Genomic DNA, 19,846 nt, shown 5'->3' with positions numbered 1-19,846 from the left:
AATTGTGCGTCAATGTACCAACAGACAGGTACGCATTATGAAATTATTTTTGAATTGCAAATAACAGGAGGTAGATAAGAAAATGACCGGTTAGGGCAGCGCCAGTCTTTCCCTCTGGCACCACGCACCCGTTTGGTTGTCCAGGGGGAGGTGAAAGGGGCTGCTGGGATGGGGTCATCAGCCTGAGAAGGCTGGTAGCTGATTTTTCTTAAAAATTCGTTTTTTATTTTTAATAAATTTGGTTGGCCCTACACAGAAAAGTTGTCTAATACTTTTTTGTAGGTACCTATGACCTCTATTTCAGAAAAAAGTTTCATTGAAATATATTTACTGTTGTAGGAGTTATTGTCTTATAGGTATGTACAATATTTTTTTCATAGCTTCTTGTTTACAAAAACCGCATTTAAACTGGCTCACGTGATATTTCGAGATCTAGCAGATCGATTTACTTCAAATTTGGAGAAAATATTCAGCAGACACGCCTTTATAGCTGGGATTAGAGATTTAAAAAAATATTGAGTTTTACTATTTTTTTTTTTGATACGCTAAAGACAAATAGAAATTCGATTTTATTTATCAGGATTTTGACTTCTTCCTTATGAAGATACTTTAACCCCCTCTGTTTCAAACTATCTGAAATCCTGGAAGCCAAAAGAGCCATTAAATATGAAGTTACAATTCCCACGATTTTTAATATTTTTCCATGAAAATATTACAGTACATGCTTAAAAGATGAATAAATATATCTACAAAGTTTCAGTATAAAACAGCCAATCTATCATTAAAAAAAAAATCACAAGCAATACCTCCTTAAGAGAATGTTGTTGTTGATCTCGACGAATGCTCCTAATTTCGTCAACATTCAGTACTTCGTATACCTACATATAATAACAAGAGTTGTTTCTACACTTTACAGCCGTCTTATTAACATTTTTGGTACTGTTTTCATTGCTTCCACTGCTTAATCCGTTATTGGGCATTGCTATACCGCTAAACGAGTCCCGACGGCGTGAACAAATACTAAAAGGTTATTACTACGTAGACGACGAGTATTTTTATGCCATATACATTCACGGGACTATCTGTGCGGTTGGTACTATACTAACAGTAATCACCGTAGATTCTTTATACATGATTATAGTTCATCACGCAGCTGGATTATTCGCCGTATGCGGGTAAATATAATTCAGACATTTGGAACGTTTTACACAAAGTTATTGAGAGACAAGATATTGGCATACTAGCCACAAATTAGAGCACGCAAATAGCAATAGTTGTAGGAATTGATGAGGATGACTCTGTGGACAATATTCAGGGAAAGGTAGCAAGAACCTAACAACTCGTGGGGCTCCCCCTTGACCCCTTGCGTCGTTTAGTTTGAGGGTAGCGTGCCATCATCTCGTCTACCAATAGTAGCAACCATATTGTAACTTCTTAGGAGTAACTCACTGATCGTTACTTTTGCGTTTTGCAAAAATCAGACGAATTGTGATAGTCGACATATCAAATTTTTTATCGTATTTTCAGAACAGCATTACTCTTGTAATAAATTTAAACAAGAGAAAACAAAACAGTCGAAATTAAGGATTAGGAAATAGTTAAATATTAATTGGTTTAACACTGTCTCAATGATCCACGAGTTTCGATCTAAATGAACCTTTGGAAAAAATATTTTTAATTTAAATACAACTATCACGATTCATGTCAAAACATAAATAGGAAAGAAAGACTTCAAACGTACACCTTGAAGTCATTTTCTACCAGTTGTTTAAGATAGACTAAACATTAGCTGCACTAGATGATCTAAAACATACAGCAATGCTTGGATAACTACGAATCATTTTCGATTGGTACAATTTTTAGACTACTATTATATTTATCCCCTTGCAAATATTGTAATATCGTTATTTCATGTAAACATTTCATAATTATTTCTATATTTGTAACATCATATAGCAAAAACGAAAAAATCAATTTGTATTTATATTTATATTATACAGGGTGTTCAGCCACCCCTGGGAAAAATTTTAATGGGGGATTCTATCATATTAACAATCAGAATATAAAATTTGGTCTGCAAGTAAAAGAGTATTTAATAAAGTAAGATTATCCAAGAATTTGCTGTATTATCGTTGTTAATTTTAAACAAAATAACTTGTAAAAAATTGTTCAGATCGCACGTAGATATAGTGCATGCTCAAAACAGAGCATCATAACTATTCAATATCGAGTTGACCAATTTTTATATCCATTACATCTATGTAAATAAAATCGTTGTATGGTTATTCAGTGTTATTATTTACATGTGTTTCTGGACTAGTTAAACTATCCTACTCTTTCTTTTATACACTTCATCGAATACAGTGTGAGAAACTAATACTAACAGAGTGTTAAATGATCAAAGTTGACGTGTGATTCTAATATTATTATTGCCTAATTATAATTCTACCAAACATTCGTATAAAATATTATACAAAGTGTGCAGCCACTTTGGGGAAAAATTTTAGTGGGAGATTCTAGAGACCAAAATAAGACGAAAATGAAGAATAGTAATTTGTTGATGGAGGCTTAGTTAAAAAGTTATTAACGTTTAAAGTTCTGGCTGTAGAACAGCGACGTGCAAACAGCTGCGTTCGCGCGGGAGGTTGCGGCTAGAGGTCTTATTATTATAATTATTAATTAGTTTAACGTGGTAAATAGGATATTTCGATGAAAGTGTCTTTTTAGACTATTTAAGTGCCAGTTGATGAGATCTGACAAAGGTACTCTTCACTATTTCTCTAAACTTAACAAAAAGTAATATCAGATGACACTCACCTAGGTTTCACTTTTGTTCACAGTTTACCCAAAATTAATTTTAACAAATGCATCGATGAACGAAAAACAAGTCAGCCAAGTGCAATGTTTAGAAGTCGAAGCATTGAAAAGGATAATCAAACGGAGCGTATCAGAAGAACACTGAACTGTTCTGACTGGCTGGTTCTGATGGCGATTGTAACTATAGTCTGCGTAGCTCGAAGTAACTTCAGATTTTGACTTATTTATGACATTTTGACTGTCAAAGTAAAACTCTCTCTTCCCTTTTGTCACTTTCCTCAAACATTGGCTATAATTGTGCGTCAATGTACCAACAGACAGGTATGCATTACGAAATTATTTTTGAATTGCAAATAACAGGGGGTACGTAAGAAAATGACCGGTTGGAGCAACGCCAGTCATTCCTTCTGACAATAGACATTCTAAGGAATATATTTAATATTTATAAATACGGTTGTTACCATATCGCATCGATTGTGAGATTTGATCAATTTTATAGAAGTTGTCTTCCTGGATAAATCTTTCATTTCGTTTTCTAACGAGTGATTGTTCGAAAAGAAACGCGCCTTCGGGGAAACCAAATAGTCTTCGCGAGGATTCGGAGCAGAGCAGTTCCCTGAAACTTGTTATTTAAAGGCTCGATCATTGTGCAACAATATATTAACTATTCGTTATTTTCTGGAACACTGTTCCGTCCAACGGTGCTACGCGAAACGATAGACAGAAATATAAAAGTGATTAATATTGGAAGAATGTCTTCAGTCGGTGAGATAAGTTTTATATTAATTTGATTATATCTTTTTATGTCACGCAACGTTAAAGACCAAATCTAACAATGTGATTTAGATATTTCAACAATATTAAATATTATTTGCCCAAAAACAGTTGATCACGCGAAAATTAGTATTAAATAGGTTCGTGGGAAACTTCTGTTGCATTCACGTATGGGAACATGCATGTGACATTAGGCCACTTAGGTGCCAAACTGATCATTTTCAGTCCATTTTTTGAAAAATTCCAATTCTCAAAAGCACATTAATTATATTTACTATCTAGAAAAATTACATTTGATTTAATTAGTAGTTTCAATTATTAATAATGATTATTAATATTAATGTAATTAATAATAATAATAATTTAATAATTATTAGTAATAACTAGTTTTGATTTAGAAATCACTTCGACCTACTTTCCTATTTATACAGAGTGAACGGCCAACCCTGGGAAAAATTTTAATGGGACATACTAGAGATCAAAATAAGACGAAAATCAAGAATATTAATTTTTTGATGGAGGCTTCGTTGAAAAGTTATTAACAATTAAATTCAAAAATTTCAAATCCTTCTGGAAAAATTATTTTCGGGTTTGGGGGTTAATTACAAACATTTTTGGTGAATAGACATACCCCCGAAATCCTATCCATTTTCGAGAAAAAAATTCGAGAAGTTGAGAAATTTTTCGACAAAATTAAAATATTTCAAATCGTTCTGAAAAAAATATCATGAGCTGCAGGGGTCAATTACAATCATTTTTTGTGGATAGACATACCCCCGAAATCTTACGCATTTTTGAGAAAAAAATTGTTTACCGAAAATCTAATGTGAGGCCAGAAATGGTTCCCTGAAATTTCATGCATATCTTTAAAACGTCATAACTTCTGAACGGATTGGACGATTTTAATGTTTAACAAAGCAAACGACGCGTATTTTAGTGTAGAATATGTAGAAATTGCAAAAATATTCGAAAAGTTGATCCTTGACCTCGTAAACTGAGAAAACCCCAATAAAAATGGTCCAATTTTCAAACAGCCATAACACCTACAATAGTGAATATATTTCAATGAAACTTTTCTCTCAAGTAGAGCTCATGAGTACCTATAAAAAAGTATTACACAACTTTTCTGTAGGGCGTCAAATAAAATTACTAAAAATGAAAAACGAATTCTTAAGAAAAATCGACAGGGGGTAGGTGCCTAAATTTTTCGACGAAAAACAAAAATTTCAAATCGTTTCAAAAAAATTATTTTCAGTTGCAGGGGTCCATTACAAGCATTTTTGGTGAATAGACCTACCCCCGAAATCCTACACACTTTCGAGAAAAAAATTCGAAAACGTGAAATTTTTCGACAAAATTAAAAAATTTCAAATCGTTCTGAAAAAAATATTAATAGCTGTGGGGGTCAATTACAAGCATTTTTGGTGAATAGACATACCCCCGAAATCCTACACACTTTCGAGAAAAAAATTCGAAAACGTGAAATTCTTCGACAAAATTAAAAAATTTCAAATCGTTCTGAAAAAAATATTAATAGCTGTGGGGGTAAATTACAAGCATTTTTGGTCATTAGACATACCCCCGAAATCGTACACACTTTCGAGAAAAAAATTCGAAAACGTGAAATTTTTCGACAAAATTAAAAAATTTCAAATCGTTCTGAAAAAAATATTAATAGCTGTGGGGGTCAATTATAAGCATTTTTGGTCATTAGACATACCCCCGAAATCGTAGACACTTTCGAGAAAAACATTCGAAAACGTGAAATTTTTCGACAAAATTAAAAAATTTCAAATCGTTCTGAAAAAAATATTAATAGATGTGGGGGTCAATTACAAGCATTTTTGGTCATTAGACATACCCCCGAAATCGTAGACACTTTCGAGAAAAAAATTCGAAAACGTGAAATTTTTCGACAAAATTAAAAAATTTCAAATCGTTCTGAAAAAAATATTAATAGCTGTGGAGGTCAATTACAAGCATTTTTGGTCATTGGACATACCCCCGAAATCGTACACACTTTCGAGAAAAAAATTCGAAAACGTGAAATTTTTCGGCAAAATTAAAAAATTCCAAATCGTTTTGAAAAAAATACTGGTACCTGTGGGGGTGAATTACAATCATTTTTGGTCATTACACATACCCCCGAAATCCTACGCGTTTTCGAGAAAAAAATTCAGCACGATCGGAACTTTAAATGTTAATAACTTTTTAACAAAGCCTCCATAAACAAATTGATATTCTTGATTTTCGTCTTATTTTGGCCTCTAGAATCCCCTATTAAAATTTTTCCTAGAGTTAGTCGAACACCCTGTATATTATTTATAGTATTATTTATATATTACAAATATTTAATTAAAAATTAATCTTTTCTTTCATTTAAGGAGTTTAATAGTAACACACAGTTGCGTAAATATTTATTTTAGTGGCTTTGTTCTAAATTTGTTTATTTTAAGTGATGAAATATAACAATTTTCGAAAAAATAAACTGATTCAAGACAAAGCCACCTAAGTAAATATTTATATTTTCACTGCGTGTATGCAGTTAACGCTTGAGAGTAAACATTTTTAGGAGTGATTTATCCAATTTATTATAACTTTATTTTAATTAACAATGTATTTAATGCAGCGCGTTTCATAATTAAGCTCAGACCATTCAGTTCTTCAGAAAGACGAGAGAAGTGGGGCCAGTGTATTCAGCATTCCTTATTACAAAACGCTTAAGAAGTATTTGATATTTTTGGGACAGTCTCCGTCGCAAACAAATCTACGTAGTAATATTAATGTTACTCTGATAATAACTATTAGCATTAGCATAATACTACCTTCGGTAAGTGGAATTATCCGATCGATTAATGAATGAATATTAACAATAATGAATATAAAAATTGAAAAACAAATTATCTCGTAATCGCAACGTACATTTCGGTAGCTTTTCCAAATTCTGCTCTCGTTATCCAATAAGGATTGGGACGGGGCCACCGAGAGCCTACCACAATTGATTACAGCTATTAACAGTATTGTAAAATTATTAAGTCTTCATCTCAACAGACAAAATGTATGTACATTTTTTACAGTAAATGGAGCTTATTATGTGTACAGAATCATAGCAATACGCAAAATTATAGTTCAAAGATATATTTGTCTCCGTAAAAGAAGTATGGGATGAATTGAAGCTCGCCGATGAACAGCATCATCTAGATGTTCTTACGGAGAGGGGAAGCAAAATTGCCCAACTATACAGAAGTAAGTGTTTTCACGCAACTTTCAACAGGTTTTAGAGTTTTTACACAAATTTCCAATCCTTTTTCGCGATTAATTCGCCTTAAAATTATCCAAGAGTTTCGCTGAGGCTGAGAATATTTAGTGTTAAATACTCACGGCGCCCTTTTACATCTTTTAAAAAATCGTTCAAGATTTAGATGTAGATTAGTCCGAATTGAACAGAATCGGGCAATATAAATCGACCTTTATTAATCTCGAAGAACGTCTCCGATTATTGGGAACATTCAATAATGACAAGAGTTATTTCTACACTTTACAGCCGTCTTGTTAACATTTTTGGTACTGTTTTCATTGCTTCCACTGTTTAATCCGTTATTGGACATTGCTATACCGCTAAACGAGTCCCGGCGGCGCGAACAAATACTAAAAGCTTATTACTACGTAGACGACGACGAATATTTTTATGCCATATACATTCACGGGACTATCTGCGCGTTTGGTACTATATTAATAATAGTCACCGTAGATTCATTATACATGATAATAGTTCATCACGCAGCTGGATTATTCGCCGTATGCGGGTAAATATAATTCAGACATTTGGAACGTTTTACACAAAGTTATTGAGAGACAAGATATTGGCATACTAGCCACAAATTAGAGCACGCAAATAGCAATAGTTGTAGGAATTGATGAGGATGACTCTGTGGACAATATTCAGGGAAAGGTAGCAAGAACCTAACAACTCGTGGGGCTCCCCCTTGACCCCTTGCGTCGTTTAGTTTGTGGGTAGCGTGCCATCATCTCGTCTACCAATAGTACCAACCATATTGTAACTTCTTAGGAGTAACTCACTGATCGTTACTTTTGCGTTTTGCAAAAATCAGACGAATTGTGATAGTCGACATATCAAATTTTTTATCGTATTTTCAGAACAGCATTACTCTTGTAATAAATTTAAACAAGAGAAAACAAAACAGTCGAAATTAAGGATTAGGAAATAGTTAAATATTAATTGGTTTAACACTGTCTCAATGATCCACGAGTTTCGATCTAAATGAACCTTTGGAAAAAATATTTTCAATTTAAATACAACTATCACGATTCATGTCAAAACATAAATAGGAAAGAAAGACTTCAAACGTACACCTTGAAGTCATTTTCTACCAATTGTTTAAGATAGACTAAACATTAGCTGCACTAGATGATCTAAAACATACAGCAATGCTTGGATAACTACGAGTCATTTTCGATTGGTACAATTTTTAGACTACTATTATATTTATCCCCTTGCAAATATTGCAATATCGTTATTTCATGTAATCATTTCATAATTATTTCTATATTTGTAACATCATATAGCAAAAACGAAAAAATCAATTTGTATTTATATTTATATTATACAGGGTGTTCAGCCACCCCTGGGAAAAATTTTAATGGAGGATTCTATCATATTAACAATCAGAATATAAAATTTGGTCTGCAAGTAAAAGAGTATTTAATAAAGTAAGATTATCCAAGAATTTGCTGTATTATCGTTGTTAATTTTGAACAAAATAACTTGTAAAAAATTCTTTGGATCGCACGTAGATATAGTGCATGCTCAAAACAGAGTTGACCACTTATTATATCCATTACTTGCGTAGAAATAGACACATTTTTGTTTATACGAGTAATTCTGATAAATACAGATATAAGATTAGGAAAGCAGCTGAAAATAATAATATGATTAAAAATGGGGATGCATCTCGGGGCAACGAATATGAAGACTTTAGGCAGTGCGTTATAGTTCACAATAAAGCCATCAAGTTCGTATCGATTACATAATATTAAACTAAAAATAAACAGTTCTATTAACTGATGTGTCATTTGATTTCGTTTCAAGGTTTTTCGAGTTCCTGGATAATCTTAATCGAAAGAATTACTTAGCTCAAATCGGACTTAACATGATAGGTATTAGCATCACGGCATTTCAAGTAAGACATATTTATACCTTTCGGTAACGTTGTTTCTAAGGACTGTTAAACAAATCGAAATTTTGTTTCCCAGGCTATGGTACACTTGCACGAACCTGATCAAGCTTTTAGATACGGTGTTTTTTTCACTGGTCAGAACTTTCATTTGTTTATTATCAGTTTACCTGGACAAGTGCTTCTAGATTACAGTTTAGACTTAGGCACCAACATGTAAGTGTTTAAGGGGTCGAATAATTTTATAGGTTCTTGTGCATTTTCGTTTACTCTGAACTTATTAATGCTACTTCCAAGCAAATCAATTAATTTCTATTTAAAAATTCGTCCAATGTCCATTTAATACGTATACATCATTAACACCAAACCTACCAGGATCGGTCAAATGACTGTTTTTAAAATTTCGTCTAGAATTTCTAGCATTCAATGTTATTTTAGCGCCATTTAACTTCACTTCTCTTATAGTATACCTACAATGGATTTTTCAATATTCACTTCTATTCTTATTGCTCGTTTTCTAAGAAAAGTGTGTAATATGTTTTGCCTGCGACCAATTTTACGATTTATATTTTTTTGTAAAAGACACTGCCTCGTAAAAGACAAAAAGAAAGGCTGATCATTAGACTGGTCCTCGTAACTGGTAACAGGATTATGTTTGCGTATTCTTATACTGAATTAAAAGTTTCGATGGGTAAATGTGCAAGAATGTATCAAATAAGTTGATACATTTAAACAGTTGCATAAAATTCTGTTAGATACATGTCCGAATGGTATCAAACACCTTCGGAAGTACAGAGATTACTCCGCATGATGCAAATAAGATGCAGTAAACCATGTTCATTGACTGCAGGGGGATTATACGAGATGAACATACAGAATTTTGGAGCGGTATGTAACAGTATGAAGATAATGGAATTATCTCACATTATTAGACGAGTATTAATTAACATAAAATTTAATTTTAAGACTTTTAAAACGTGCATGTCGTATTTCACAATGTTGCTGTCAACGAAACAATAACTCGTTGTTACTGTTGCTGTGTAAAGTATTCTTCTTCTGTGAAGAGTGCTATACTGACCGATCGACCTAAATCAAGAGGAATTCCAGTTAAAGATACATATGTATTTTCAAATAAAATAGTTACACTATATCGTTAAACAATGCTATTATTTAAATGTGTTTCCAGACTAGATGTTTACTTGTTGACGACCATTTCTAAACTGACTATTCTATTGATTGTTTATAACAGATATACTCTTTCTAGAAATTGCAAAAAGTTATTAACATTTCAAGTTCCGTGCGTCCTGAATTTTTTTCTCAAAAATGCGCAACATTTCGGGGGTATGTTTATTCACCAAAAATTATTGTAATTGCCCCCTGCAATCGAACGTAATTTTTCCAAAACGATTTGAAATTTTTTTTCCGTCGAAAAATTTCACGTTTTCGAATTTTTTCCTAGAAAGTGGGTAGGATTTCGGGGGTATGTGTAATGACCAAAAATGATTGCAATTGACCCCCACAGATAACAGTATTTTTTTTAGAACGATTTGAAAAATTTTAATTTTGTCGAAAAATTTCACACCTTCTCGAATTTTTTTCTGGGAATTGAGTAAGATTTCGGCGATATGACTCTTCACGAAAAATGCTTGTAATTGACCACTAGAGCCAAAGATATTTTTTTTAGAACGATTTGAAATTTTTTTTTTCGTCGAAAAATTTAGGCACCCTGTCGATTTTTCTTAAGAATTCGTTTTTTATTTTTAATACATTTGTTTGACGTCCTACAGAAAACTTGTCTAATACTTTCTTGTAGGTACCTATGGGCTCTACTTCAGAAAAAAGTTTCACTGAAATATATTCGCTATTGTAGGAGTTATGGCTGTTTGAAAATTGGACCACTTTTATAAGATTTTTCGCATTTTACGGTGTCTAGGAGCAACTTTTCCAATATTTTTAGAATTTCTACATATTCTTCACTAAAATACGCGTTGATTGCTTTTTTAAACATTAAAATCGTCCAATCCGTTCAGGAGTTATGACGTTTTAAAGATTCGCATGGAAATTCGAGGGTCGATTTCTGGCCTGAAATTAGATTTTCAGTAAGGAATTTTTTTCTCGAAAATGCGTAGGATTTCGGGGGTATGTATAATGACCAAAAATAATTATAATTGCCCCCTGAAACTAAATATAATTTTTTTAGAGCGATTTGAAAAATTTTTTTTTCTGCCAAAAAATTTCAACCTACCCGATTTTTTTTCTCGAAAGTGGGTAGGATTTCGGGGGTATGTATAATGACCAAAAATGATTATAATTGCCCCCTGTAACTAAATATAATTTTTTTAGAGCGATTTGAAAAATTTTTTTTTCTGCCAAAAAATTTCAACCTACCCGATTTTTTTTCTCGAAAGTGGGTAGGATTTCGGGGGTATGTCTATTCACCAAAAATGCTTATAATTGATCCCTGCAACAAAAAATAATTTTTCCAGAACGATTTGAAATTTTTTAATTTAGTTATTAACAACTTTTTAACGAAGCCTCCATCAACAACTTGATATTCTTGATTTTCGTATTATTTTGGCCTCTGCAATCCCAAATTTTGTCCCAGGGGTGGCCAAACACCCTGTACATGTATATGATAATGACAAGATTCTAGTTTCTCCACGGTCGTGATAAAACTCCAGAAATAAAGTTCCAACTTTCTACCTTCTCATTATTCCCTTTGAAGCTAAATTGTACGTGCGTGAAATATATTTTTCTTTTTATGTATTCTATGTACTTCCTTCCTGTATTGAAAACCATAATCATAAATGGAGTTGGAAATGGCGAGTAACACGATATCCGTTGACGTGTTTCACGATTTTCGTACGTCGCGTGCTGGACGTAGGAAACGTAAATGTACGCAGACATTAAAAATTAATCGCGCGTCGTTTATGCTGTACAATCGCTACTTTATCAGTTATTTTGAACTCTACGATTTCGTAATTGGTACGTATAGTGCAACGATAAGAAAAATATGTAGACACGTGTGTTATTTACTTTGTTTGCCCGATACAAATGGATTTGCTTCGCCTTCGTATCGTGCAATTTCTAATCACTGAGAACTATTCATTACAACTCTCATGTAAATATTTATTCCCGATCGTTGATAAATTTTATATTTATATTTCAATTGCACAACGGCATCTATAAAATTGGTAAAATCTATAAAAGTATTTATAAATACTGGCGTTGCTCCAACCGGTCATTTTCTTACGTACCCCCTGTTCTTTGTTTATTCAAAAATAATTTCGTAATGCGTACCTGTCTGTTGAGTACATTGACGCACAATTATAGTTAATGATCCAAAAGAGTAAGGAAAGGGTGGAGAGAGTACTACTTTGACAGTAAAATTTTAAATGTCATAAATAAGTCAAATTCTGAAGTTAGTTTTAACAATCGCCATCAGATCTTCCTTCAGAAACTTCCTCAAAAATACAGGGTGTTCGACCACCCCTGGGAAAAATTTTAGAGGCCAAAATAAGACGAAAATCAAGAATATCAATTCCTTGATTGAGACTTCGTTAAAAAGTTGTTAATAACTAAATTAAAAAATTTCAAATCGTTCTGGAAAAATTATTTTTTGTTGCAGGGATCAATTATAAGCATTTTTGGTGAATAGACATACCCCCGAAATCCTACCCACTTTCGAGAAAAAAAATCGGATAGGTTGAAATTTTTTGGCAGAAAAAAAAATTTTTCAAATCGCTCTAAAAAAATTATATTTAGTTTCAGGGGGCAATTATAATCATTTTTGGTCATTATACATACCCCCGAAATCCTACGCATTTTCGAGAAAAAAATTCCTTACTGAAAATCTAATTTCAGGCCAGAAATCGACCCTCGAATTTCCATGCGAATCTTCAAAACGTCATAACTTCTGAACGGATTGGACGATGTTAATATTTAAAAAAGCAATCAACGCGTATTTTAGTGAAGAATATGTAGAAATTCTAAAAATATTGGAAAAGTTGCTCCTAGACACCGTAAAATGCGAAAAATCTTATAAAAGTGGTCCAATTTTCAAACAGCCATAACTCCTACAATAGCGAATATATTTCAGTGAAACTTTTTTCTGAAGTAGAGCCCATAGGTACCTACAAGAAAGTATTAGACAAGTTTTCTGTAGGACGTCAAACAAATTTATAAAAAATAAAAAACGAATTCTTGAGAAAAATCGACAGGGGGTAGGTGCCTAAATTTTTCAAGGAAAAAAAAAAATTTCAAATCGTTCTAAAAAAAATATCTTTGGCTCTAGTGGTCAATTACAAGCATTTTTCGTGAAGAGTCATATCCCCGAAATCTTACTCATTTCCTAGAAAAAAATTCGAGAAGGTGTGAAATTTTTCGACAAAATTAAAATATGTCAAATCGTTCTAAAAAAATTATATTTAGTTACAGGAGTCAATTACAATCATTTTTGGTTATTAGACCTACCCCCGAAATCTTACCCACTTTCTAGAAAAAAATTCGAGAAGTTGCTGAAATTTTTCAGCAAAAAAACAATTTTTCAAATCGTTCTAAAAAAATTACATTTAGTTACAGGGGGCAATTGCAATCACTTTTGGTCATTATACCTACCCCCGAAATCTTACCCACTTTCTAGAAAAAAATTCGAGAATGTGCTAAAATTTTTTGGCAGAAAAAAAAATTTTTCAAATCTCTCTAAAAAAATTATATTTAGTTGCAGGGGGCAATTGCAATCACTTTTGGTCATTATACCTACCCCCGAAATCTTACTCATTTCCTAGAAAAAAATTCGAGAAGTTGCTGAAATTTTTCAGCAAAAAAACAATTTTTCAAATCGTTCTAAAAAAATTATATTTAGTTGCAGGGGGTAATTGCAATCACTTTTGGTCATTATACCTACCCCCGAAATCTTACCCATTTTCTAGAAAAAAATTCGAGAAGTTGCTGAAATTTTTTGGCAGAAAAAAAAATTTTTCAAATCGTTCTAAAAAAATTATATTTAGTTGCAGGAGGCAATTAGAATCACTTCTGGTCATTATACCTACCCTCGAAATCCTACGCACTTTTGAGAAAAAAATTTAAGTAGGTTTTCACTGGCAGTGAATGTGTTAAAAATGGTATTTACGAAAGAACTAAAATTTTGGTTCGAACGCGTTCGAATATTTTGGGGAGTCAATTGTATGTCAAGGCTCGGTTGAACCCTTGACCCAGCCGTAAACCTTCTAAAAGCGAGAAATAGCGCCCCACCTTTCACCTTCAAAACATCCATAAAGATTGACGCTAACAAACAGATGCTTTCAAGCTACAGCAAAGTTCTTAAGAAATGTATGCAAACCAGAGTCACGCTAATGACGACCTCAAAAATAGCATTGTCGTTCTCGAGCCCAGTCGTAAACCAAGCGATACGCGTCTCAACAATTTTTTATTCTTACAGCGGCCGTCTGTTCACACTAACCAACAAAAAACAACCCGAATCGACGTAGCAATTACTCGGAACGTACAAAATGGTAAAAGCTCCAGAAATGGCATAAAATACATAGTGTAACTTTTGGAAAATGAAAACAGGCACGTGACATTATCGAGTAATTAAAAAACGTTTCCATGCTTTATAATAACAGCATAAACGTTCAATTGTTTGGAATTGATTGAATCATTTGGTACAATACACGGGATAAGAGCAAGCCGTGTAAAATATGTATTTCCAGTGAAATCCAATCTTCGTGCGACGATAAAAAAGTTCAAAACTCTCAAAGATCCAGATAATCAAAACTCCAGTTCATTTTTCGAATATTATCTTCATAATTATCTTGTAGTGAGTTTTGATTTCAATACAATTTTATATTCAAGTTTCAAATTCGATGGTAGAGTGTGAAATGTCAGTGTTCGGGATAGAAGAGCGTTATCGCGTAAAAAATGTCACGGGGGGCGAAGGAGGAAGAAGTTTGTACGCGAAACGCGAGCAGGGAAACTCTATAAAGCAGAGGGGGTAAAAAGTGTAGGGTCCCGACGTAGCGGAAACCATTTTAATCTCCGCTGTAAAGTTCGCAATCATCGCGAATAAAAGGGAACAGATTATGACCTAAAATCGCGGACCGAGGAGGCTTTGGTGTCCGCGAGCAGTCACCCACCGGGAAATTAAAATGTCTCGATGGCCTGCGGCGATCCTCGACAACCGAGTTACTCCTTCTGACCGCTAAAACTTTCTTCGCCCAACTTTTTATTCTTCCTTTCTATTTTCCCCTCCCTTTCTGTAATAAGCAAGAGATATCCGAGGGAGGTTCGATGAACGCGAGCTCTTCGAAAACTCCCACGTTCCTCGATAATCCTCAAACGTTTCCTGTTGGGAAGCAAAGGGAACTGGTAAAAGACTTTTCAACTAATGGCGGGGGCTCAACTTTATACTCGGTCGTTCTTTGTTCGTACAAGCCGGAGGAAAAGTGAAGACGGGAAACTTTGCCATCCTGGTCCATCGATTTTTCCCTGTCGCTGCTTCCCTATCCTCCTGCCTGCTCTTCTCTATTTTTATTCCTCTTTTATTTCGTCCTCTTGCCTTCCCCACTACCGTCATTCTTCGTTTAAACGTGCCTCGAGTGTTTTATATGCCTCGCTGTAGATTCTCGCTGGACAATTATTTACGGGGAAACGACTACAACGAGTAACAAACTGTTTCGAAAGACATCGATCTCCATATATTTATTATCATCCGATCGAAATCGTTGTAATATCGATTTTAAGATCTAAATGTTGTGACTGTTGAAAACAAATCTCAAGACAAAATTTTGGAACCCAAGAAACCCAAATTTTGTGGGAATTTGGGGATTCTAATTAGCAGAATTCGACTTCGTTTCAGCAACACACATTTAGGCTTCGTTATAGGCAAAAGACACACGATACAGGAGTAATAACTCAGATACTCGGATCAAAAACTCTTAGAGAATACTCGAAGATTTATTTTTTAGGCAATTATTTAAAAATCGTGGAGTTTTAGATCCTTTAGATACCCAAATTTTGTGGAAATTTGGGGCTTCGAATGAGCAAAATTCGACTTCCTTTCAGCAACACACATTTAGGCTTCGTTATAGGCAAAAAGACACACGATACAATAGTGATAAGTCAGATACTCGGATCGAAAATTCTTACAGAATATTCGAAGCTTTATTTCTCAAGCAATTATTTAAAAATCGTGGATTTTTATCTCCTTTAAATACCAAAACTTTAATCAGGAGGCTTCGTTATAGGCAAAAAGGCACACGGTACAATAGTAATAAGTCAGATATTCGGATCGAAAACTCTTACAGAATACTCGAAGCTTTATTTTTCAGGCAATTATTTAAAAATTATGGATTTTTAGATCCTTTAGATACCAAAACTTTAATCAGGAGGCTTCGTTATAGGCAAAAAGACACACGGTACAATAATAGTAAGTCAGATACTCGGATCGAAACTCTTACAGAATACTCGAAGCTTTATTTTTTAGGCAATTATTTAAAAATCGTGGATTTTTAGAACCCTTAGATACCCAAAATTTGTGGAAATTTGGGGATTCGAATTAGCTAAATTCGACTTCCTTTCAGCAATATACATTTAGGCTTCGTTATAGGCAAAAAGACACACGATACAATAGTGATAAGTCAGATACTCGGATCGAAAATTCTTACAGAATATTCGAAGCTTTATTTCTCAAGCAATTATTTAAAAATCGAGGATTTTTATTGTGGAAATTTGGAGATTCGAATTAGCAAAATTCGACTTCCTTTCAGCAATATACATTTAGGCTTCGTTATAGGCAAAAAGACACACGATACAATAGCAATAACTCAGATACTCGGATCGAAAATTCTTACAGATTACTCGAAGCTTTATTTTTCAGGCAATCATTTAAAAATCGTGGATTTTTAGATCCCTTAGATACCCAAATTTTGTGGAAATTTGGGGATTCTAATTAGCAAAATTCGACTTCCTTTCAGCAACATACATTTAGGCTTCGTTATAGGCAAAAAGACACACGATACAATAGTGATAAGTCAAATATTCGGATCGAAAACTCTTACAGAATACTCGAAGCTTTATTTTTTAAGCAATTATTTAAAAATCGTGGATTTTTATCTCCTTTAAATACCAAAATTTTAATGAGCAGGAGGCTTCGTTATAGGCAAAAAGACACACAGTATAATAGTAATAACTCAGAAGAACTCTAGGTGGCGCAGAAGCAAATGGCGCTTCATTTCTAACAAATTTAAAGTAAATAATTTGCAATTTACAAGAAATTGCGAATTTAGACTGTTGAAAACAAATCTCAAGACAAAATAGTCGGATCGAAAACTCTTACAGAATACTCGAAGTTTTATTTTTTAGGCAATTATTTAAAAATCGTGGATTTTCATCTCCTTTAGATACCCAAATTTTGTGGAAATTTGGGGCTTCGAATTAGCAAAATTTGACTTCCTCTCAGCAACACACATTTAGGCTTCGTTATAGGCAAAAAGACACAGTACAATAGCAATAACTCAGATACTCGAATCGAAAATTCTTACAGAATACTCGAAGCTTTATTTTTCAGGCAATTATTTAAAAATCGTGGATTTTTATCTCCTTTAAATACCAAAATTTTAATCAGAAGGCTTCGTTACAGGCAAAAAGGCACACGGTACAATAGCAATAACTCAGATACTCGAATCGAAAATTCTTACAGAATACTCGAAGCTTTATTTCTCAAGCAATTATTTAAAAATCGAGGATTTTTATCTCCTTTAAATACCAAAATTTTAATAAGCAGAAGGCTTCGTTACAAGCAAAAAGACACACAGTACAATAGTAATAACTCGGAAGAATTCTAGGTGGCGCAGAAGCAAATGGCGCTTCATTTCTAGCAAACTTAAAGTAAATAATTTGCAATTTACAAGAAATTGTGAACTGTTGAAAACAAACTTGAAGAAAAAATACTCAGATCGAAAATTCTTATATGCATGAATAGCCAATTGTTTTTGTACGTCGTTAAACCACATAACTTAGTATTCCAACGATAATAAAGAGTGTCAAGAGGAACTCAACATCGTTTCGATATAAACGAAAATGACGATAATTACAGTTCCCTTTATGAGCCTTCATTAATCCTCACTTTGACGTTTGTTTTTATAAGACACGTTTTATATGTGTGTACACATGCACGTTCTATCGTCGATTGCGTAGTCACCGTTATCTTTGCCCACCTACAAGTTATCGCGATGCAATTGCAGCGTATGTACATACGCTAAGCCATAATTTGATATGTATGCTCGTTACAAACTGACATCGCGAATTGCTCGCTTTATTTCGCACCGAGGCCGAGCGAAAAATACTAGTACTATAATTTTTATCTTAGCGTCAAATTAATGAACGTAATTCATTTACCTTAACGAGCCACCGTCCCCATTAAATTGCGCTGATTACGATAACAAAATCTATTATTCATTCAACGAGACGGCCATTTTGTTCCCTTTGACCAGACACAGTTCACGTAATTGTTACTTTTTGTTTACAACGATAATTTGTAATCTTTACACGTTGGATACGAAAAAGGTTTTATAGTTTCCGAGGAAAGCAGATGATAGCACATTCTAGATAAGAATGGCCCCCTAATTGAGAAAGTTTCGGTAGCGTTTAGGCCGAAAATGATGGAGGCAATTTCCCCCTAGCATCCGCTCGGTACACTGCTAAATAAAGCCGGAGATTCATATCAAACAGCGCATTTAATTAAGTGGATACAGATGGTCCTAATTGGGTACTTACTCCGATTTCCCCGTAATCCGGACGATCGGGCGCAGCCGGCAATCGATGCCCGCTCCTGTGACCTCCTAGGGCTCCAGTGCCACCTACACCCACACCCCGCCTCTCGTCGATCAGGAATATCTCCGTAAAGACGATCAACCCGAACACCGCGAAGAACATGACCACCAGCATGAACGACATGTTGGCGCGTTTCTTTAGAACGCCGGCGTTCGCCTGACACCCGCTCCTTCGGGAACCCATCCTCGAGAGACTCTGAAACAAACGTTCAAATATAGCCAGAATAAGCCAAATTCGCGTGAATTTCTTTTCAATTTTGCTATTCTTCTCTTACTGTACTGCACTAATGATTCTTAAAATGATCCCCTGGGCCTGATTCGTAAATTGAACATCTCTATCTGTTCCAACTTGGGGGACTCACGTGTGTGTCAGTAATTCTGGTGTATGTGTTAAAGCATGTGGAAGAGAGATGCCTATTTTTCATATTTTTAGTCTGTCGTTAATTAATTAATTGGTACAGTAATGATTCTTAAAATGATCCCCGTACCTGATTCGTAAATTGAACATTTCTATCTGATCCAACTTGGGGGACTCACAGTAATTCTAGTGTATGTGTTAAAGCATGTGGAAGAGAGATGCCTATGTGTGTTCTTTTACTTTTCATATTTTTTGTCTGTCGTTAAGTAATTAATTGGTACAGTAATGATTCTTAAAATGGTCCCCGTACCTGATTCGTAAATTGAACATTTCTATCTGTTCCAACTTGGGGGACTCACGTGTGTGTCAGTAATTCTGGTGTATGTGTTAAAGCATGTGGAAGAGAGATGCCTATGTGTGTTCTTTTACTTTTTATACTTTTTGTCTGTCGTTAATTTATTAATTGGTATAGTAATGATTCTTAAAATGATCCCCGTACCTGATTCGTAAATTGAACATTTCTATCTGTTCCAACTTGGGGGACTCACGTGTGTGTCAGTAATTCTGATGTATGTGTTAAAGCATGTGGAAGAGAGATGCCTACTTTTCATATTTTTAGTCTGTCGTTAATTAATTAATAGGTACAGTAATGATTCTTAAAATGATCCCCGTACCTGATTCGTAAATTGAACATTTCTATCTGATCCAACTTGGGGGACTCACAGTAATTCTGGTGTATGTGTTAAAGCATGTGCAAAAGAGATGCCTATGTGTGTTCTTTTACTTTTCATATTTTTAGTCTGTCGTTAATTAATTAATTGGTACAGTAATGATTCTTAAAATGATCCCCGTACCTGATTCGTAAATTGAAC

At 34.0% G+C, this 19,846-nt stretch overlaps 3 protein-coding genes across 4 annotated transcripts in view; 2 read left to right on the top strand and 1 right to left on the bottom strand.

The window, feature by feature from the left end:
* LOC143348962 (uncharacterized) overlaps positions 1-19,846 on the top strand; it is a 438,943-nt gene that overhangs the window by 375,044 nt on the left and 44,053 nt on the right. The window lies entirely within an intron of this gene.
* The window catches only part of LOC143348955 (uncharacterized), a 46,102-nt gene that overhangs the window by 4,716 nt on the left and 21,540 nt on the right, over positions 1-19,846 (bottom strand). For both annotated transcript variants that reach the window (XM_076779741.1, XM_076779742.1), the window contains one exon: positions 18,561-18,812. In XM_076779741.1, the coding sequence (XP_076635856.1) occupies positions 18,561-18,812 (252 nt within the window). The remainder of the gene's footprint in view (positions 1-18,560; positions 18,813-19,846) is intronic.
* LOC143349091 (uncharacterized) lies at positions 13-9,806 on the top strand. Its single transcript, XM_076780028.1, has 11 exons — positions 13-28; positions 917-1,175; positions 6,238-6,421; positions 6,524-6,649; positions 6,720-6,837; positions 7,136-7,397; positions 8,508-8,624; positions 8,702-8,792; positions 8,866-9,002; positions 9,542-9,674; positions 9,753-9,806. Exons 1-11 carry the CDS (start codon positions 13-15, stop codon positions 9,804-9,806), a joined length of 1,497 nt encoding a protein of 498 aa, XP_076636143.1.

Source organism: Colletes latitarsis, chromosome 12, assembly GCF_051014445.1.
Source record: "Colletes latitarsis isolate SP2378_abdomen chromosome 12, iyColLati1, whole genome shotgun sequence".
Classification (NCBI taxonomy): domain Eukaryota; kingdom Metazoa; phylum Arthropoda; class Insecta; order Hymenoptera; family Colletidae; genus Colletes; species Colletes latitarsis.
This window is presented reverse-complemented; position numbering and strand designations above follow the sequence as displayed.